Source organism: Hemicordylus capensis, chromosome 6, assembly GCF_027244095.1.
Source record: "Hemicordylus capensis ecotype Gifberg chromosome 6, rHemCap1.1.pri, whole genome shotgun sequence".
Lineage (NCBI taxonomy): Eukaryota > Metazoa > Chordata > Lepidosauria > Squamata > Cordylidae > Hemicordylus > Hemicordylus capensis.
This window is the reverse complement of record NC_069662.1, coordinates 13,561,036-13,584,085: the sequence shown is the minus strand read 5'-3', so window position 1 is coordinate 13,584,085 and position 23,050 is coordinate 13,561,036. Positions and strand designations below refer to the sequence as shown.

The 23,050-nt window shown below is 45.0% G+C and overlaps 1 protein-coding gene across 1 annotated transcript; it reads right to left on the bottom strand.

The window, feature by feature from the left end:
- Positions 1-16,914: 16,914 nt before the first annotated feature.
- Positions 16,915-17,899, bottom strand: LOC128330902 (olfactory receptor 11L1-like). Its single transcript, XM_053264265.1, has 2 exons — positions 17,820-17,899; positions 16,915-17,608 (listed from the first exon to the last, which is right to left on the bottom strand). The coding sequence occupies exons 1-2, from the start codon at positions 17,897-17,899 to the stop codon at positions 16,915-16,917; spliced, it is 774 nt and encodes a 257-aa protein (XP_053120240.1).
- Between the last annotated feature and the right edge of the window lie 5,151 nt (positions 17,900-23,050).

The following is a 23,050-nucleotide window of genomic DNA, read 5'->3' as shown; positions in this document are numbered from 1 at the left end:
GAGTGGCGATGGTACCAACCACCCCCATGGTTTGCCAAGCTATGGGGTACTGGGTTTTGTTGTTTCTGAGATGTTCTGAGTGTAGATTCTCTGGTAGCAAATGTGAGTGGATTCATGGTTTGTCATTAAAAACCTCAAACAGCAAGTTTTTGCCCCCCTTCCACCTCCGCAAGACGAAAGAGTGATGATGACAATGACAACATTGATGGCACACAATTTTCTGGTGCATTTCTTTGACATTGCCTTCGTTGACTATGGGGCAGCTATCGTGGTAGTGGTGGGGAATAGAAGAAGAAACGTTGGCAGGTCAGAAGGCAGTTCCAGAGGAAGGGTAGTCAGAAATTTAATAGCTGTCTCCCCTTCTGGCTGTCCCTCCAGCTCTTTTACCTCAGGGAGCATTGTCAACAAGCCACATAGCCTTACCTTGCTCCTCTGCATGGCCAGGTCAGTCCAAAACAAGCCAGAGCTCATAATAGATTTGATTATGGATGACGGATCCGACCTAGTATGTATTACTGAGACTTGGTTGTGGGAGGCTAGTGATCCAGTCTGGTTCCAGCTTAACCTCCTGGATATTCTGTAGTGGAGCAGGTGAGGGGACGTGGGTGGGGAGGTGGCGTGGCTGTGTTCTATAAGGATAGCATCTCCCTTACCAGGGACCCTGTTAGGGTATCAGACCATATTGAATGTGTGTACTTAAGTATGGGGACCAGGGATAGATTGGGACTTCTTTTGTTGTACCGATCACCCTGTTGCCCAGCGGAATCCCTTACTGAGCTCATGGACTTGATTGCGGAACTCACGTTGGAGTCTCCCAGACTCTTGGTACTGGGGGACTTCAATGTTCATTTTGGGACAAATCTTTGCAGGGCAGCTCAGGAGTTCATAGCGGCCATTACAACTATAGGCATATCCCAAGTGGTCTCTGGACCTACGCATATTGCAGGTCACATGCTTGATTTGGTCTTTTACTCTGATCACGGGGGTATTCCATGGATGCGGACACCTGTGATTTCCCCATTGTCATAGACAGACCACCATCTGGTTAAGGTTGGACTTACAAGCAGTTCCCACCTCTGCAGGGGCAAGGGGCCTATTAGAACGGTCCGTCCGAAGAGGTTATTGGATCCAGTAGGATTCCAAGAAGCCTTGGAAGAATTCAGTGTTGGCTTTGCTGGTGCTCCTGTTGACACCCTGGTTGAGAATTGGAACAACTTGCTCAGCAGGGCAGTAGACACGATTGCTCCCAAGCGTCCTCTCTGATCTACATCAAAATTGGCCCCTTGGTATACGGAAGATCTATGGGGGCTGAAGTGGCAAGGTTGGCAACTGGAGTGCAAGTGGAGAAAGACTCAGCTCGAATCCGACAGATTGAGACATAGAGCACATCTAAAGATTTATGCTCTGGCAATACGTCCGGCAAAGAGGCGGTTCTTTTCTGCCCATATTGCCCTTCAAGTTCACATCCAGTGGAGTTTTTCAGGGTTGTGAGGGGACTAGTATCCCCCTCCCTTGAACCAAAATTTGCAATCATCACTTACCCGCAGTGATGTGTTTAAAGAGTTTTTCCCACATAAAATCTCTCAGATTCAGGCCGACCTTAATGGAGACTCCACAATTAATTTGATGTCTTTATTGGAGGTGCCTAACAACTCCTTATGTGATTCGACTGGATCGTTTTCAGTTTGTAACTCCTGCGGAGGTGGACAAGCTGCTTGGAGCGTTGAGGCCTACCACTTGTTCACTTGACCCTTGTCCTACACGGCTTGTTCAATCTAGCAAGAGGGCTGTTGTAGACAGCCTGGTGTAAATCATAAATGCTTCTCTGAGGGAGGGCAGGATGCCTCCTTGTCTTAAGAAGGCAATCATTAGACTTCTTCTAAAGAAACCTGCATTAGATCCCTCAGAGTTGAGCTATTATAGCCCTGTTTCCAGCCTCCCATGGCCGTGCAAGGTAATTGAGAAGCTGGTGGCCTCAACTCTAGTCGGTCTTGGAGGAAACTGATTATATAGACCCTAGGGTTGGCTATGTGGTGGAGACTGCCTTGGTCAGCCTGATGGATGATGTCCAATTGGGAATTGACAGAGGAAGTGTGACCTTTTCGTCCTTTTGGATCTCTCGGAGGCTTTCAATACTATCAACCGTAGTATTCTTCTGGAATGTCTGAGGGGTTTGGGGATGGGAGGCACTCTTTTACAGAGGTTCTGCTCCTACCTCTCGGACAGATTCCAGATGGTGTCAATTGGAGACTGTTGCTCTTCGTACTCTGAGCTTAAGTATGGTGCCCCTCAAGGCTCCATACTTAACGTTTTTTAACATCTACATGAAACCACTGGGAGAGATCATCAGGGGATTTGGAGTTCGGTGTTACCAGTATACTGTTGACACGGAGATCTACTTCACCATGTCAACTTCTTCAGGAGCTGGCATATCCTCCCTAAATGCCTGCCTGGAAGCAGTAATGGGCTGGATGAGGGAGAATAAACTGAAGCTGAATCCAGATAAGACAGAGGTACTTATTGTGCGGGGTCAGAACTCTAGAGACGATTTTGATCTGCCTGTTCAAGATGGGGTCACACTTCCCCAAAAGGAACAGGTTCACAGTCTGGGAGTACTTCTGGATCAACACCTTTCCCTGGTTTCTCAGGTTGAGACGGCGGCCAGGGGTGCTTTCTATCAGCTCTGGCTGATACGCCAGCTGCTCCCGTTTCTCGAGATCAATGACCTCAAAACAGTGGTACATCTGTTGGTAACCTCCACACTTGACTTCTGTAATGTGCTCTATGTGGGGCTGTCTTTGTACGTAGTCCAGAAAATTCAGTTGGTTCAGAATGCGGCAGCCAGGTTGGTCTCTGGGTCATCTTGGAGAGACCACGTTACTCCTTTAGTGATGGAGCTACACTGGCTGCCAATAGGTTTGCGGACAAAATACAAAGTGCTAATTATAACTTATAAAGCCCTAAATGGCTTAGGCCCTGGGTATTTAAGAGAGCGTCTCCTTCACTATGACCCCACCGCCCACTGAAGTCATCCGAGGAGGTCCGTCTCCAATTACCGCCAACTCGTTTGGTGGCTACACAGAAATGGGCCTTCTTGAACACTACCCCGAGATTGTGGAATGTGCTCCCTGCTGAGATACGATCCTCCCGATCTCTGGCAATTAAAAAAAAAACCACACCTGAAAACCCATGTTTTCACCAAGCTTTAATCTCCGGTTTATTTTTAAATTGTTAAATTGTTTTAAGTTTTTGGTATATGTTTTTAACTTGTTTTATGTTATTGTGAACTGTCCAGAGATGACAGTTTGAGGCAGTGTAAAAATCTGATTAAATAAATAGATAACTTAATAAATAAATAAATAAATTTCTGCACCGGATCAGAGCCTGCGGCACCAGCACATCATGATGCAAGCAATCTTTGAATAAAAACTCTGTTGATGCTACAACTCACAATATGACCCAATCCACTTCTTCATTGCAAACAAGAAGTCCACAGAGAGAGAGAGAACCTTCTGCCACCAATCAAAGTCTCAGATAATAAACATTAAAGAGGCAAGTGGTTCAGAAAGCAAAGCACATCACAAAACAGAAATGCATGAACAACAGCAACTCATAATCATCATCACATCACATCAGTTCATCAGCATTATATATATCATATTAATATTATCACATTAACGTTCATCATTTTCATTTCAGCATCAACTCAAAATATTCAATGAAAGAAAAGAGGAGGCAACATTGTCAATAATAATAGTTGCTAGTAGGAGGAGATGGATGGATAAAAAGAGCAGAGATACAATGTCCCAACAGCAGAGACACAATGTGGTATAGCCGGCTGGACAACAAGATACAAAATAATGGCTGAGAGAATCGGTTTAATATACTGCTGCTGCTCTATAAAATGGGTGCATGGACTGGTTTATTTAAAACACACACACACACACACACACACACACACACACACACACACACACACACTTACAGGCAGCGCCTAGGCCCAGAGTGGTACGTGTGTGTACAGAGGCATATCTAGGGAAAATAGCACCTAGGGCAAACACTGAAATTGCGCCCCCTGTCCAAGCATCTGACACCCATCTTTCAGATAACTTTACCATAATATTAGCTGAAAAATACAAGTCAGGCTCGTTAATCTTTTAATCTTTCAAAAACTATTTTAGCAGTGGACTTAGTCAGACCAAAAAATGCTGGAAAACTACAAATTTCAGTATGCTGGGGCTCATGAAATACCCAAATACTATGTGGAGGTGTACTTGGAAAACTAAACAGAAGTGCCTGTCTAATTCTCTACTATGTATTGTATCATCACCATTACATAAGTTTTAAAAATAAATGGAGAATTTGACTTTTCCCAGATACTCTGTAAATAATTAAAGGATATGCAGAGTAAACTGTGTCACTGCTTGGAATATATTCTAGTATTTCAGAAAGACAGTTAAAATGAGAGAAAGAGAGCAAGAAACTCCCATTGAGCCTTAATATTAAGGATTTCACACTGATTCAAAGACAAATTCACCATTAATAGCCATATTAGCAAGACATCACATTTAACTCCCTTATCACAAGAAGCAAAGTAAGAGCAAATGAATACAATCCTAGCTCATAAGCATCAGCTCAGTAGTCACAAGCCCTGATTCTCTGTACATAGTGCCAATCTGAATATGTGTACAGTGACTTATATTATATATTATTATTTTTTACCTGTAGCCCCTTCGGGGGGCTTCCTAAAGGCTGGGGGGTTTGCAAAGGTTTCTCCTCCCCCCACTGGCCTCTAGGGCCTCACAGGGACCATTTGAGCATGTGCAGTGGCCATTTTTTAAAATCTTTTTTTTAAATGGCCACTGAAAACAAAATGGCCACTGTGCATGCTCAAATGGCCTCTGCAAGGCCTGGCATGACCTAGGGCCTCACAGAGGCCATTGAGCATGCACAGTGGCCATTTTGTTTTTGGCAGCCATTTTTTAATTAAAAAAATAATTTAACAAAATGGCGCCCCCTTCAAGTGGTGCCCAGGGCACGTGGCCTGCCTGCACTACCCCCAGATATGCCCCTGTGTGTGTATGTGTGTGTTAAAATAAACTCACCACTAAGTCTTCTCTTCTCCAAAATGTTGGGCTGCTACTTCTGTTGGTCTGGTGGTCTCTCTCTCCTGCTCCTTCTTCAGTCTTCAGATGGGGCTCAAAAATCACAAAAGGCTCAAAAATCTGGAAAATCTGGGGCTGGTGGCGGCGGCTGCTTCCGCAGGCAGGCAGCATTCTTCTCTCAGTACAGGGCAGAACAACTATGTGATGGCCAAAAAAGGTGGAATTATCAAATTCTCTTTTTCACAGATACAAAAGGGAAAAAAGCAGGAGAGAATCCAGCCAAGGTCCCAGGATGGCTCAGGTAGCAGGCTGTTTGTGTCAGCAAGGCACAAGGAATAAAAGATGGAATCCTCTTCTTTTTCTCAATTAAAATTGCTGGAGAAAAAAAAGGCAGCAATAGCAGCAATGCTGAAGAATGGTTGGAGGCCATGGTGGATGTGTGATGGCAAGGATGAGCAATCAGGTAAAAGAGCTCTCTCCCCACACGAGGCAGCAGCAAGGAAGAAATGGCTGCTGGCCCTTTAATACCCTCCTGAAAACACCCCCAAAAATCCACCCCCACACTTGCCCCCTCCTTCATCTCCCCTTGGACAATGGGAGATTAGTTTGGATCCTGCAGAGCCAAATATGGGCATTCCGTTGCAGATCGGAACTTTGCATTGAAGTCAATGGAAGGCTGAAAGGTGGGAAATTCAAGCACATTTCAGAACTCAAAATGGAGGAGGAAGGAGAAGCACTATCTCGGTCACAAAATGGAGGGCCAAAACTTACAAATATTTTGAGCCGACCCAGGGGCGATTTGTTTCGGCTCTAAAACATTTTGGGATGGTGATTGGCACCAGCACCCATGAGAGGGAGATCAATTTTTGATGATCTCTCCTTCCCTCTGTAGTGCTCTGCGCCAGTCTAAACAATGTCCCTGATAGCTACATGACCCTCAGGGACATATTTTCAACTGGCAAATAATGCTTCTGGGGGGAAGTGGCAATCATCCAAATTCACTGTCCCCAAGTGAGTAGCAGTGTTCCCTTCCTTGACCCCTTCAGCAGCATCAGTGCATCTCACCTAGCACCAGCTTTTTCTAATGGGAACATCGGCCATTGCAGCTTATTGTTTGAACTTTCAAAGAATCCAGGATATTCTTTAGTTTTCTAAACTAAACCAGCACCTGAAAAGTTAAACTAAAGGATTGCTCATCATAAATGCCATAGTTTCTATCCTGCACAGACTTTTTGTAGATTTTGGAATGGTTACAGATTCTGGCTTCACATGAAAAGCCTACATATGCTGAGAATTTAGTTGTAAGAAAACAAAATGTTTCTTTTCCGTGCAAGGGTGCTAATACCTGAAGATTAAGTCCTAGATGATGCTGTAGAGGGCAGATTGTTGCTCCTGGAGGAGTAGGGAAAGTTTTCCAAGTGAAAAGATTTGCCAGACTAAATAAAACCCTCAGATCTTGGCACTAGTACTTGAGTTCAAGAGACGAGAAATTCAGTCATATCTATATCTATCTATATATCTATATCATCTAGATCTAGATCTAGATCTAGATCTAGATCTAGATCTAGATCTAGATTTAGATCTATCTATCTATCTATCTATCTATCTATCTATCTATCTATCTATATATTTGCACTTTATGTTTATTAGTTTTCTACATATCAATGTGACTTCCAGTTCATCTTTCAACACAGTTATGCTATAACATCCATGTCTGTTCTAATGTGAATATTTTCTTTCTATTTATCTATCTAGTTATTTTGTCCTAATCCTTGTTTTCATCACCATAGTAATCTATTAGTTTCATTACTATAACAAATCCCCCTACTGTTATCTTTACATTTCAACCCCCGTTAATAAATCCAAATTGACATTGTTTTTTATATACCGCAAAAAGGGTTTCCAATCTTCTACAAAGTTTTCTATATGACTATCTCTTACAAATACAGTATGTTTTGCCATTGCATATTCTTATGCCTTCCTCAACCATTCTTCTCTTGCTGGAATTTCCACAGATCTCAATTTCTGAGCCAGAACCATTCTAGCTGTCATCATAAGATATAGGAATAAATTTCTATCCCCCCCACACCGCCCCAAGATTTCTTCATTGATTATGCCCAACAGAAAGGATTCAGGTCTCTTATGAAATACACATTTCAAAATCTTTTAAAGTTCATCATAAATCATATGCCAAAACCTCTTTACCTCTCTGCAGGACCACTACATGTGACATGTAAAGATAGTGAGGTGTCCTTTTACCTCACTATCTTTACATCTCCAGCACTTATTAGATACATTTTTATACATTAAAGCTAGTTTCTTAGGTGTTAAATACCACCTGTACATCATTTTAATTAAATTTTCTTTTAAATTATAACATGCTATAAATTTAAGTTTTTTCTTCCATAGCTTCTCCTAGGCCTCTAAGTTAATATTATGACCTACATCCTGTGCCCATTTTACCATTGTTGATTTTACCACTTCATCTCTCATTTCTTCACATAATAACAAATTTAGAAATTCAGTCATATATTTGATGTAGAAAAGGAGAATTTTAAACATTTGGATTTGGTTACACAATATACAAATTTTTACCAATCTGTGTTGAAATCCTCCCCTCAGGACACTGAGCACAATCATAGCAACAAACTTGTCTTCCCTGCCGGGCAATCCTGCTGAATCCAGGATGGCAGCTCTCAACACATCGGGAACGGGGCTGCATCTAACAGGAGCAAGAAGGAAGAATGTTCCGATTCCCCCCACCCCTTCTATTTTTCTCAAAACCAAATAATCTACATATGAAGCTTATGGAATAGGGGTCTACTCCCTGAACCAGGCAAAAGCCAAGGTGCGTCTGACTGCAGGCAGACAAAAAGAAGTCAGAGGCATCAAACATGGTCAAGGCAAATCTGGGGTTAGGCTTATAATTTCCTCTATCTGGGGGGGAAGTCACCTAGACCCTACTGCTGGAGTCTGAGACTCCTGGAGCATTGCCCAAAGGAGAGAAGCAGAGCATTCCCCATCAGGGCACTCCATTCCTTTCAGCCCATTTCTCCCTCCCAACACTCTTCACTCCTGATATTGGAGCTGGGCTGTGAGAAAACCCCTTAAACTCAGGGAACCCAGCCAGGTGAGGCGGGACAGGTCTCCATACCTCTTTAAACTTGTGGTTCCATACAGTAGCACTTCCATTCATGGTGAACGTTTTTCCTTCACGAGCCAGGGGATCCATCCTTCCAGTTTGGACTTTCTGGAAGGTGTCATTGGGGAATGTGACCAAGTTGATGATATCGTATCCAGATGGCAGGCTCCCTTCCTCATCAAAAAAGATTTCTTCCCCAGCACTATTATTGAAATGGATATTGCTCAGAAAAGCATGAAGCTAATTGGGAGGAGAAAAAGTTCACACCCTGGGTCAAATTGTGGAAAATTGCATTAAGATTATTACTTTAACCACAAATCCCTTGATCACCAACTGGAAGATGTCACTGAGAAGAAATACGATATACCTATCAGGAATATACCTTTAAGCATGTTTGTATTGGTAGCAAACCATGGGAAGCAACAGCAATTCCTGTTGACAAATAGTACAGGATTTTACGGCAAAGAATACTCACATATAAATTGATATACATAGCAAGTTTGGGATAATTATTACAAAGGGAAAGACTTTTGGAAAAACCGACATCCATTTACCTTATTCTGGAATGGGAATCAGCCATATTAAAACATCAAACAATACTGAATATTGAATAAACATTTACAAGATGCTTGATATAAGGTTTGCTTCTTGAAATTTATTTTTGTTGAAAAGCATAATAATTGTGTCACCCCTTAAAAGGGCAATTTGATTTGATTTCCAACTGAATTTTTCAAATTCAGATACAAATCCCCATTTAGCCATGAAGTTCATGGGTGATTCTGGGTGTTTCTTCTCTCTCAGCCTAAACCAACTCACACTGCTTCACCAGTGCTTTGCTAATCAGGATGTCAGGAACTGCATGCCACAATCAGACATTATATCACATCACTGCTAGTATGAGTTATGAACTAATACAATGAGAAGTGACATGCAAATAAAGAGGAGGAAAAACATACAGGACGTAACAGAAGACTCTTTCCCATGAGTTTCTCCATTTCCTTCTGTTTAGTTTTCGAAGAATACATAGTATGGAGAGCATGTGCTACAGCATAAACAGCATTGTAGATGTTATAGCTCTGCCCAGACATGCCCATTTCAAGCACAGATTCAGGGAGGCTCCCCAGTTTCTCCTCCCCAGTGCAGTTGTCTTGATTTGGAACATATAAGCCATGCTTTGGGAGTGAACAGAAAAATGCAAACCACCAGAACTGATGGATGAAATAGATCATAGACTGGTATGGATTTATGCTCTCCAGGAACTCCTGAAATCCTGGAACCACTTTTGTGTGAAGTGTGAATGACAAAGAACCATTGAAGGTTTTCCCTGTGAATTTATTCCATGAACAAACACTTGTGCAATCCCACTGAGCAGTTATGAGCCAAACTCTCTCCAATGGAAGCTTAAGATGAAATTCGTAGTATTTTAAGATCATTCGTAAACCCTCCATAGAATGACTGTCCCCATAGACAAGTATCACATTCATCTTTTCTTCGATCCAGACAGCAAAAGCTATCTTCTTCAGCATTTTTTCAGTGGGTGTATTTAATATGTAGCTCTTTATTTTTGGAATGGATTGTGCCAAAGCAATACAAATATTGCTCTGGAGTAGCCTTGGTCTCATATTTTGAACAAATGTTTCTCCACTTTCATCATCTGATGTGAGCAGACCGATCCAATTCCACTTGAAATACTTCAGCAGCAAAATAATCCCGATATATTGAAAGTCTTCACTTGGAACCATCCGGAAGAAAAAGGGAACCGGGTTTGATCACTTAGCACAGGGTCAAAGGAGCCATAACTCAGCTAAACGAGGGATATTTTAAAAAAACAGTATTAGAAGTACATTGCTTCTTCAATTCACTATATTAAGCTTCCAGCAAATGTTTAAGACAATACTTCTATTTTGAGTAGGAACTACTGGTACCATTGAGTTGTATACTGGGATTGGATTCTAAACAGGATGAAGAAAAACTAAAGGCTACTACTCCTACTTGAAATGACCTCAGTAGTGAAAGCTGGGGCAGGGTTGAAGCACAGTTTGGAAGAAAATGTGTTCAGGAGAGTTGTGGTGCTAATACTTAAAGAAAATGACAATAATAGCGTATTGAAAACATTGCTCAGTGGACTGAGTAATTACTCCTTAATCTTTTTAGAAAACATTATAAGGACTTGGAAGGAGATGAACACCTTTCCATTCAAGAACATAAGAACAGTCCTGCTGTTTCACACAGTGGCCTACCAGATGCCTCTGAGAAGCCAACCAGCAAGAGGTGAGGGCATGCCTTTTTTTTGTCTTTTGTTTGCCACATCCCATGGCAGAGAATTCCATAGATTAATCCTGCGCTCTGTGAAAAAAGACTTCCTGTTGTTGGTCCTATTTTACCTGGCCTTCAGACCCATGAGATTTGTGAGAGAGGGAGAAAGATTTCTCTCTGTCCACTCTCTCTTCTCCATGCATAATTTTATAAATGTCTATCATGTTTCCCCATAGCCACCCCTTTTCCAAATGAAAACACCCCAGACACTGTGGCCTTACCTCATAAGGAAGGTGCTTCATGCCCCTGATCAGCTTTGTTGCACTCTTCTTCACCTTTCCCAGTTCTACAAACTCCTTCTTAAGATATGGTGACCAATTTCAACACTTTCAATGAGCTGTCCACCATGACCCCAAGATCTATCTCCTGCTCAGTCACTAACAGCTCGGACCCAATCAGCGTATAGGTAAAGTTGGGGTTTTTTTGCCCCCAGTATACATAACTTTATATTTGCTTATATTGATCCATATTTGCCATTTTGTTGCCCACTTACCCAGATTGGAGAAATTCTTTTGGAGCTCCTCACAATCTGTTTTGGATTTCACTACCCTAAATAGTTTAGTTTCATCTGTGAATCTGGCCATCTTGCTGCCTACCCCAATTTCTAGATCATAAGTGTTAAAGAGCACAGATCCCAGTACAAATCCCTGGGGGACCCCACTTCTTACTTCCCTCCATTTAAAAAACTTTCCATTTATTCTTACACTCTGTTCCCTTCCTTCAACCAGATAGCAATCCATACATGAACCTTTCCCCTTATCTCATGACTGCTAAGATTACTCAGGAAACTTTGATGAGGAACTTTGTCAAATGCTTTTTGCAAGTCCATACAATGTTGACCAGATAACCTTTTTCCACATGCCTGCTGACACTCAAAGAACTCCAAAAGTTTACTGAGGCAAGACCTGCCTTTGCTGAAGCCATGCTGGTTTTCCTTCAGCAAAGAACACAACACCAAGTGCTATAGGGCTCCATCAGTGATAACCAAACCAAACAAAGAACCCCAAAAATTATTATAATGCCCAAAGCAACTCAATAAACACACTATAATGTGAACATTTAATACTTTCAAAGTAACAAAATTTCTATTAAAGTTCTAGTGAACCAGAATAAGTCAAATAGAAGCCCCTATGAATATCTCCTTCCCAAATATAGTATCAAATGAAATTCTTTGAGTGACTCTTCAAAAAAGAAATTCCTCATTAAATCCCAAGTCAAATTCCCAAAATATAAAATGCAGTTCTCAGATATAATAAATCTTATCCAAATGGAGTATGAAATGAAATACAGTGGTCCCTCTACTTACGAAATTAATCCGTTCCGAATGCACATTTGTAAGTCGAAAAATTCGTAAGTCGAAAAGCGGTTTCCCATAGGTATGCATTGGGAACGGATTAATGCGTTCCGGATCCTAGAAAAAAGACCCAGACCCCCAGTAAGGCTTGCAAACTGCACAGGAACATTTCTTTTCAAAAATAAACAGGCAGTAAACAGGCAGGCAAGTCAAGGAAACCGCATGTAAAATTCGTAAGTCGAGGAAACCCCATCTAAAAATTTGTAAGTCGAGGAAACCCCATCTAAAAATTTGTAAGTCGAAAAAACCGCATCTAAAACCGGATCTAAAACTGCCGTTTGTAACTCGAAAAATACTTATGTCGAGTAGTTTGTAAGTCGAGGGACCACTGTAAAAATTCTTCAGGGAAATGCTAATTTAAAATATCAATGTCACGTCTGCTCTACTAGTTTTAAATCCAGTTCTTCAAATAAAATGTGTATCTTTCCCAAGTGGCTCTTGTCATTCCACTAGGAAAGGATTCTCATTTGATTTGAAGAATTGGATTTTAAGTGGAGCACGTTCCTTTTTACAGGCTTTGCTTGCCCGCAAATGTATCCCACGGTTTAACAAATCTAAGCCACTCCCGGCACATTGAAATTACTCAGATCCTCCTGTTTTGCTGGCCCTGCTCATGGAACAGGTAGTACTTCAGAGAATGGTACCCTGGGGGTCCTGGACTTCAATATGCTGCCTAGCAACCTAATTTTGGCTTCCGGGACCTCCTGGCTGTATTTCACAACATTGTTGGTGCCATTGTATACCACAACAGCTGACTCCTCCACAGCACCGCCTAACAGCATATCAAGATGCTGGGCGACATTCGCAACTGTCACACCAGGCAGGCAAGTCTCCATGTGGTCTACACGCGAGTCCCAAATCCCTCGCTCTATGTCCCTAATTATCAAGTTGCCCACTACTAGGAGGCCCCCAATCTCTGGAGGAGTATCCTATGTGTGAGAGGATTTGGACGCATTACCCAAGGAAGGAGTCCCTTCTAAGGGAGGATTCCTCTCTTCTTCAGACTGATGTCCTCCTTCCCTAATACCTTCATTATCTATGAGAGTAGAGGAGCTGGCAGAATGGGAATAGGATGCCTCAATCATATTCCTGAGAGTCTCATCCACAAACCTCTCTGCCTCCCTGAGCTTTTCCAGGTCCGCCATCTTGGCTTCAAGAGAATGCATTTGTTACCTGAGAGCTGGGAGCTCTTTGGACCGAGCGCACACCCACAACTTCTGCACCACAGTCATACATGCATCAATCTGGGAGGCATCCCCTCTTCTGCTGGCATTCTAGCTTCAATATTGGTTTTATTGGCTATTTAGACTATAGTGGCTGCATTTGCATGTAACAAACCAAATCCTCCCCCCACCACACACACAAGGGAACTAACTAACAAACTTACCTTCTCCTTTCCCACTTGTTGGTTTGTTTGCTTGCCCTCTTGCTTTTTTCTTTAGGAACGAAAACAAACTTTTTCCTCCTACAGACAAGGAAGCCCTGTCTTCTCAAAAGCTGCTTCCAAACTGAGCTACCTCAGGAACATAGCCATTTCTGAATTACTACAGCTACTCCTCTGTAGGAACAGACATACCTGTGGGATCTTGTAGGTATTGAAGACACTGGCCATCGGCATGGAATTTGGGGAGGTGAGCCCACCAATGGCAAGGACTAGCTGCTGCTTCCCGTCACAGTTGTAATTCAAGGGATTCCCCTGCCCTGTGAAGAGGAACTTCAGAGTGTTCCAAACGGCTCTCAGTGGATTGAAAGCATTGTCATAGATTTCGAATCCCAGTGTGATATTGGGTAAGAGATGGTCATTCCTGTTGATCTCTTGAATTGCAAAGATGAAGGTAAGAACATGCTGGTAATTTTTAGGCATTAAACTGCAATGAGATTTTAAAGTAGATTTACATGCATAGATCATCAAAAAAAGTGTATTGCATTTCTATATATTTTGCTTGCAGGTATGGAAAAAGAAAACACAAACACATGGGGGGGGGAAACCACCGACAACATGTTATTGTTTAATTGTGTTTTTAATAGTTTTAACATTTTAAATTTTAATGGTTGAAATGCTTTAATCATTTTTATTGGTTTTTTTTATTGTTTTGTTGTAAACCGCCCAGAGACTTGCATTTGGGGCGGTATACAAATGTGTTAAATAAACAAACAAACAAACATAGTTGAATGACTTTAAGGCCAGCCATATATATTTTTTGACATACAGATATGCAGCCAGTACATCTTTCCCCATTGTTGATATGCAGCCATTGGGAGAAAGCTCCCCTTCATGAATTTCTAGGGACATAGGAAACTGCTCTAATCCGAGTCAGACTATTGCTCAGTAGTGTCCACATTGACTGGTGTTGGCTATCCAAAGTTCCAGGCTGGAGTCTTTCCCAGCCCGACCTGGAGGTGTCATGGATTGAACCTGGGACCCATTGCATGCAAAAAAGATGCTCTACCACTGATCTATACCCCACTATCGCCATTTGTCATATAGCTGTATGTCAAAGGCCATCTTGGAGACCCTGCTGCCCTCCATAAAGAAAAAGTGGCATCCTCTCCATTTGGACAATATGAGGGTGAGTTCCTAAGACCATCGGTTAATGTGAAAGATGTAGCACTACCAATCAATATTCCTTCTGAGAATATTTGTATTGGTGTGTCTGATTTTCCTTTCAGAGGTTTTGACTCTCTATCTAATAGAGCTTCAAAGACAATGTTAACTCAGGGGAAGCAGGAGTAGAGGCATGAATTGGAAAGAAACATTGGGGAGGAATAAAATGGGTATTATCCATTATCTGTCCAGATGCAAACCTCCACTTCTCCACCATACACCAGCATAATAACTGCTTGGCAGAGGAGAGTGGAAGTTTTATGACAGACCTGAATGAGGTCCTCTCTGTCCCCTGTTCCCTGCATACACAGCTGAACACCTATGACATTAGCACAAACGCTATCTCCAGAGTACAGACAACCACAAAGGTTTTGCCCAAACACTGGGGAATGTTGCTGACACAGAGAGAAAGGATTTGGTGGTGCAGCAAGAAAGCCATCTAACAGAACTTCCTAACTAACGGCACATGCTCAGCAGGGAAGCAGCAATTTTCTGCACATTCCCCATCCCCAAAAGCCCTCTCTTCAGGTGTTCCACCTGAAAATATGTCCCTGAGGGCTGTGCAGATTTTCAGGTGGCCCAGAGGGCTTCCTGGGGAAGGGAAGGGTCTCATAAATTGCTGCTTTCCTACTGTACCAGTTCTATTTAGCTGCTCTCTCTCTACACCACGACATCCTTGTTCTTTATGCCTGCCAGTTTCTTTTTCCAGGCAACATTGAGCTATACTGTGCTGCTAAATGTCCTTTTGCTAAAGGATGATTCTCCCACTTCTAACCAAAATAGAGAAAAACTATTTAAAACTGGAAATTTGAAAATACTACCTCTGACCAACTGTCAACTGGAACTGGCTTCCTGAGACTGTTGTGACTTTTGATGGCTGGGTTAGCAATCAAGAACCCTAGGAATAGTGTTGGTTCACATACATCTGAATACACGTGAATAAACCCCCCTCGAATTCATTGTGCTTGGTATGATATATGGACATGCAAGGATATCAAGTTGCCTTATATTGAATCAGGCCATTGGTCTAGCTAGGTCACTATTCTTTATTGGGACTGGCAGGGAATCTGGTTTCAGACAGAGCAGTTTCCCAGCCGTGCCTGGAGATGCCACAGATCAAACCCAGGAGATTTGGAATGCAAATGATTAAAGATCAGACTGTGCTATTAGATTTGCTAAGGTCCATTCACACACCATGGCTAGATGCTGCAGCCTCCATGCGAGGCATATCAGAAGCTGCCATTGATAATGAATCTCCACTAGAATAATTTAAACCAGATAGGCATACATTAGATCAACCCTACCTAAAAGACCCAATACAACCATTAAAACAAAAGACGCACTACTCACTATCCTGTTGTGGAATTGTCTGGTAGTACTGTAAAGTTGAATAGAAGCACATCACCCTGTAAGAAGGATCCAAATTCCCCAATGGTAATGTCTTCTCTGGAACTTGTCTTGGAATTGTGCTGAATTTTGCACAGATGTCTTTGCCTGCTGTTCTGCCTGCTGAAAATAGCAGGCAGATATAGGAGGAATGGTAGTAACCGAACCATTCTGAGCTCCTGCAAATTTTGAATCTCACCCCAGCTGTACACTTGCTTTGTCAGCTAGAGAAGACTACCCACAAAGAACTTTACCAACACAGGAATTCCATTTGACAGAGCCTTGTTTGTTTCATGTTAACGTCACCTGAGTTCTAGGGCACACATTGCCACTTTAAAATCTTTAAACACTGAGTGAGTGTAGCCTAGTATGAGCTACTGAGTTATAATTAAGCAATCTTATCATTAAATGACCTCTAGCTAGCCATGGGGCTTCCACAAGAAGCAGAACTGAATAATAGTGATTTTGATAATTACAGGGTGGATTGACACTTTCCCTACAGTCCTCTGGTCCCTATACAATCCACGAGAACATTTTTTATTCCCTCCTAACCAATATTTGCTGTTTGCCAGGCAATAACAGGATCCAATTAACTCTTTGGGGACCCTAGTGCCTGCTGGTCACTATTGACTCAGAGTCACCCCTTGAGTTCCATGGTCAAATGGGGATTTGAACTTGGGTCTCCCTGGTCCTAGTCCAATACTGTGACCACTACACCATGCTGGTTCTTTTGTTTATGTGAAGAAAGTTTCTGCAAGTTTAGCTGCACCTACTGTTTCTGCATGGGGAAAGACATGTGTGCACATGCTCCTTCTGATGTGATGGGTGCTGATGTAGTCTGAACTTACCCATGTGCATGTTCATGCATATGACTATTTCTCATCCAGTTAGAAACTTAGCTGAGAAGATGTGTGGGAAAGAGATAAAGTTGGCTGAGCCAGTAGTTCTGGAATACAACTGCTTACCTCAGTGGCATGGGATCTTGCCATGGAAAAGCAACTCCATGTCACTCATAGTGTGCGAAGGAGCCCCGTGAGCCCCCTAAATTATGCAACAGAAGTTTCTTGAATGCTCCTTTTACTTCTTTGTTCCGGAGGCTGTATATGATGGGATCAAACATCGGGGTAACAACTGTGTACACAAGAGAGATTGCTTTATGGAAGTCTGGGGATTGATTTTTTGTTGGTATCACATACATGATAACGATTGTCCCATAGTACAAGCTCACCACTACGAGGTGGGAAGCGCAGGTTGAGAAGGCCTTTTGCCTGCCTGCAGATGAGGTGATTCTCAAGATGGCCAACAGGATATACAAATAAGAGATGATAATGAATACAAAAGGTCCCAGGGTCACAATAGAGCAGGAGACAAGGACGGTCATCTCTGCCAGTATGCTCTTCCTGCAGGAGAGTTTGGACAGCTGGTCCATGTCGCAAACAAAATGGTCGATTTCATTGGGACCACAGAAATCGAATGTGGACACCATCCCGACTGCTAAGGAAGACACAGAAAGGCCAGTGAGCGAGGAGGCAGCTGCTAGCTGGAAGCAGACCTTGAAGCTCATAATGACTCTATAGTTGAGTGGTTTGCAGATGGCTATGTAACGGTCAAATGCCATGATGGCAAGGAGTAAGCATTCATTGCAACCCAAACCACTGTATAGCAACAGCTTCGTGACACATTCGCCAAGGGAAATAGTCCTGTCTTTGATAGTCAATCAGACAAGAGCCTGGGGGTGATGATCGAACTATAGAATATCTCCAGGACAGAGAGGTTGGCTAGAAAAAAGTACATGGGAGTGTGAAGGTGGTGATCAGTCACTACTAGCACCACAATGAAAAGGTTCCCAGCCACAGTTGCAATGTAAATCGCTAAAAAGTGGGGAGCAGGTGGGGAGTGGGGAGCAGGAGCTGGAACTGATGCAAGTTGCTGAATCCCAGAAGGATGAAAGTAGTGATGGATGTTTGATTGGTCCATTGTTTGTTGGCCATGGGTTCTCTAAAACAGGAGGAAAGAAGGAAAGGGGACAAACAATCACACTGCTACCAGTACCAACAATTTAAGTAATTCTGCCTGCTACAGAGAATGCTCCCTGTGGAATGATCCTGCCTATCCACTTGGATCTCTGGGAGTGGCTTCCCTCTGTTCCCTGACACCATCAGAGGTATGGTTGGAAGGGACATGGGAGAGAGCCTTCTTTGCCATAGCAAGCTGTGGACCTCCCTGGATCAGAGCATACAGCTGTAGCACTGTGGACCTCCCTGAATCAGAGCATATACAGCTGTACCACTGTCACAATTTGTAATTACAATCGATTTACTTCCATGGATAAATTATAAGGCAGTTTACACAATCAACCTTATGGTAGGAGAAGCCTAATTCAAGAGCTCCGTGCACTTCTGTTTTTTTGATCTTATGTCTGTCAAAGATACAGTCAGAGATTGGGAGCTTGATCATGAGCTAATTCCCAGCTGGGCAGGATGATTTTTCTTTGTACCTCGTTCCAAATATGGGTAGGATATTCTACTGAACTTGTCCTACCCAGCTGGGGCTGAGCTCATGATCATGCTTCCTGCCCCCCAAAAGTGATGGTTTTTAAAATTAGGATTTCCTAAGGCTTTAAATAACTATCTAATTGGAAAGAATAGAATGTGTGTCAGTGGGTGAAAGGTAAAGCCAGCAAGCTCAGAGAGAGACAGTTATTTAAAGCCTTAGGAAATCCTAATTTAAAAAAACCATCAATCCTATCTATCCGGGGATTGCCGGGAGGGACTGAGGCCATTTTTGCCATGGCCCCAGACCCACTTTGGGGGTGCTGCCACCCCACAGAGGCGGGTACAGGGCTGCCCAAAATCCCCATTCTAGCCAGTGGGATTTTTTCTTTTCTTTTCAAGAAATCCACCAACAATGCTAGGGGCACCCATCAATTGTCACCCCAGCACTTTTGCCCCTCTCTCTGGGCGCCCGAACACGTAACACCCAGTCAGTCCAATACCTACCTACCACCTACCCAAAGAACTAAGATGACACTCAGAGAGACAACACCAACTCTCTGATCTAACAAAAAGGCCACTGCTGCTGCTGCCTGCCAGCAGCAGCAGTGGAGCAGCACACTAAGCACAGCACACACAGAGAGAAGAAGCAGGAGGCGGAGCACAGCAGCAGACCTGCTGCTCTGCATGATGGATAATGTGATGCTCAAAGAAGCCACTGCCTCACTCAGTGCCTGCCACTGTGGCCAGACAGACAGCAGCCAGCCAACCTGTTCTGGTCTGCTGCTCCTCCTCCCCATGGATGATGCACACACACCCTACATCTGTGTCCAGGTAGGCCAGAGGGACCGATCCAAACCAGACCAAGCGCGCAGAATCAGCACAGGCCAGCAGCCAGCCCAGCAGCAACAACAACTACTACCACTACAACCAGTGTTGCTGCTACACCAACATTGCCAGTCACATGCACCACAGCCTGAGCATAGCACACAGCCAACAGCTGCTGCCAGCCAGTGCCTAGCAAGCCAAGCCAACATGAGGAGAGCTAAGTAGACGGTGCACGCACGCCAACCCGTCACGACGCAACTGCAAGGGGAGAGGGCACAATTACAGGCAGCAGGCGGCGAGGCAATCCTAGCACAGATTTGAAAGTTAAAATTCAGGACTTCTTCCACCAGCTGTAGTGTCTAGTGAGTGCAGTGAGTGCAGTTGAGCTGAGCTGCGTGTGAGGATGGTAGTTAGTTTAGTTACAGCAGACTGAGGATTGAGCATGAGCAATGGCATTGGCAAGCAACACAACACAACACTCACCTGCTGCTGGTTCTAGTAGTTGTCTCTTGTCTTCACCTCTTCTTCGTGTGTGCACAGTGAGTGCATGCCTTTGCCTTACTTGAAAGAAATGGTTCTCTGGTCCACCACATATTTGCTCAAGGACACAGAGAGGCCCAAGGCAGGTGGTGGCACCAGTGTGAGTGCATGTGTGCGCTGGTGTTTGCCACCAGGTATTTTGTGTGTGTGTGCTGCTAGCTAGGAGGGGGGAGGGAGGGAGGGAGGAAAGGGGGGAGGAAAGGGGAGGGGGAGGGGGAGGGGGAGGGGGAGAGGGATGTAGCAGAGGGGATTGAAGGGGGAGGAGGGTCCATCTCAGAGTTGGTCAGCCACATATTATGCACACACGTGATCACGTGTGTGCTTTGGTGGGAGAGACCAGATTCTCATCATTTTGCCAGACTGGGGTGGGGGCAGGTGAGGTGGGCATGGAAGGGAGGGTGGAGGGTGATGAAGAGGAAGGAGGGAGGATGAGGGGAGGGATGGAGGGAGGCATGGGGGGGAGGGAGTCTTGGAGGGGGGGAAGGAAAAAAACATGTAGAGACAGACACACAGCACACAGACAAAAGATAGCACAAACTACACAGCAAGCATCCAGACAGTGCTAGGCGTCCATTCACACAGACAGACAGAGACACAACAGAAAGAAACAGCCTTCACCACACACACACACACATGCACAGACACACACAGACCCAAGTCCCTCCCCTGCATAGTTACCAATCAATATGTTGTGTTGGCAGCCAGTTCATTGCTATTCTGATGGTTTTTGTTTTTTCGCCATCAGCCAACATCAACAGTGACCACAATCAAGAACATAAGATGATAATTCGTTCGTATCATTAAAAAGATATTAAATTCTTTTCCCCATGTAAACCAACCCCCCCACACATGATTTTTTGGTAACATTTTCCAGAAAATCAATTCATTCAGCATTCATTTTGTTATTCCTTTGTTACCAATTTTTTTTCTTTTGCATAATTTTGAGGGTTGATTTTAACATGGGATTTTAAAGAAAAAATTATTTACATGTTTATTTACATATTTATTTACATATTTACACTGCAGAACGTATACCCGCCGCTGCTGCTGAAAGTCTAGTACTATTTGGGCTGAGCTACTTTGGGTGTGTGTGCCGTGCCCACGCCAGGTCCCCAAATGCTGACAGGTGGAGAGATAAGGGCCTGTGCTGGTCAGCATTGGGTTTCTTTTTAGGTGGGCGTGGGCATTGTAAACGTTTGGCCAGTCGCAGCACTACTACTACTACTACCACTGCATCTGTGTGGGCACTGCACGCTGCGACTGGCTGGCACGGCTCAGCATCTGTCACGTCAGCTCAGCTAGAGGTGGAAGGGGGGAGGGTAGGGATGAGCACAGAGGTTGAGCCAGGCAGGTGACCAACCATGGGGCAACCACGGTAATCACTCACCCAGGTCAAACTCCAGCTTGGGGTAGCCCAGCAGGGGGAGGTTGATCTTGAGGAAGACCAACTGCTCCACCAGACCAGCATCCAAGCAGGAGCGAGAGGGTGTCACCACGTCCCCGGCATGTGAAAACACCCGCTAGCTCTGGACACTAGTTGGGGGGTAGGAGAGGAGGCGCACAGCAACCACCGCCAGGTCCGGCCAGACTTGGCAGCGGGTCGCCCAGAACTGTGCGCAGTCCACGCTGTCTTCCTCCACAGGCTCCTCCAAGTACTGTGCAATGCATTGCTCAGCACTGGAGGGGGGCCTGGCAGGTTGAGCCTCCCGCACACCAGGCAAGGCGCCAAAGCACACCTGCTGAAACCACTGGGTGGATTTTGCGGCAGGAGCAACTGGCTGCTGCGTTGGCGCTGCCTGGGATGCCACACTGCTGGACTGGGATGAGAGAGGGGAAGGGGTTGCTGACGCCGGCTGGCCGCCCACGCTACTGCTGGGCGTGGGTTGGGCTGCGGGGGCTGCCCCCACACCACTACCAACCTCCTGGTCTCTGCGGGCCCTAGCAGCCTCCTCCTCCCTCACCTTCTGTACCAGGAGGTCCCTCCACCCGGGCAAGTCGCCGGCACTCACGGCATTGCCCTTGATGGCTAGATTACAGAGACAAGCGAGGACATACTCCTCCCTGTCTCCCAGCTCACCAATGAGCCGCTTGTCAACCCCAGACTTCAGCCTCCCAGCCAGAGCATGAACCTCTGGCGTGGTCAGAGAAATCTGGAGTTTGCCCATCAGCTTATCCAGACCCATAGCTGTGGGCAGCACCTGGCTCAAGGGAGTGGTGTCGGCACACAAGCCCTTTGTGGCAAACTGGAAGGGCTCGAGTGCTGACACCGCCTCGGACATCTGCTTCCACTCTGCATTCGAGAGGTCACAGACGGCCAAGGACCCGTCCCTCGCCAGGGCGACAAGGGCTCTCTCCTGCTCCAACAGGCACTGGAAAAGGAGGAAGGTGGAGTTCCACCGCATCTCTACATCCATCGGGATGAGGTGGCGAGGAAGCCCAAGTTCATCCTGCTTCTTGCGAAGCAGTCTCCTGGACTTCTCGCTGCGGTGGAAGTGGGCGGCCACCTTGCAAGCCTTCTTGACAAACGTGGCTGTGGCAGCAGCAGCACCGGGGGTGGGGCGGCCCTTCTCCTGGGACGCCTTCAGCTCCTTAAGGCCAAGGGCGTCCCTGACGGTCAGATGGAGCGTGTGTGCCATACACCGTATGTTCACACTGCCCATGACTGTCTCGACAGCGGCGGTAACGTTGGCTCCATTGTCTGTGAAAATGAAGCTGCAGGAGAGGTGTGGACACCTGCCAATCCACTCCTCTATCTGGCGGTCGAGTACAGCCGCCACCTCCTCCCCGGTGTGCCTCGTGTCCATCGTCTCCACCTGCGGAACGGCCCACTTGTGCTGTAGTGCAGCGGGAGCCGCGCCAGACCCGGAAGCATCGCCCAAGGAGGTCCCCTCACTCTCCGGTCCCCACCAGTGGGCAGTGAGGGCCAGGAAAGCAGCGTGCATCCCACTGACACTGGTCCAGAGATCAGTCGTGAAATGCACACTGGTGCCCGCCGGAGCCGCATGTAGCCCGGCTGACACGAGCTCACTGCACTTGCGGTACAGGGAGGGGACCACGTTCCGGCTGAACGTGGTCCTTGAGGGGATGATGTATTCGGGCACCAGGTACTGGAGTATCCGGCGGAAGCCGGAGTTCTCAACCACCTGAAACAGCTGGTCATCGGTGGAAATCATCTCTCCTATGAGGCGGCTGAGGTGATGATGGTCCACATGAACAGTACGCTGGCTGCCTGACACCTGTGTCCACCGCTGGACTGGCAGTGTAGAGTGCCTTTTGGCTGGT

What these genes read in the sequence shown, in the direction of transcription:
- LOC128330902 (XM_053264265.1), bottom strand. Translation starts at nt 17,899, where the DNA reads ATGGCCAACAAACAATGGACCAATCAAACATCCATCACTACTTTCATC. An exon ending in AGCAACTTGCATCAGTTCCA is followed by an intron (nt 17,609 to 17,819) that starts GCTCCTGCTCCC and finishes TATCAAAGACAG; the next exon opens with GACTATTTCCCTTGGCGAAT.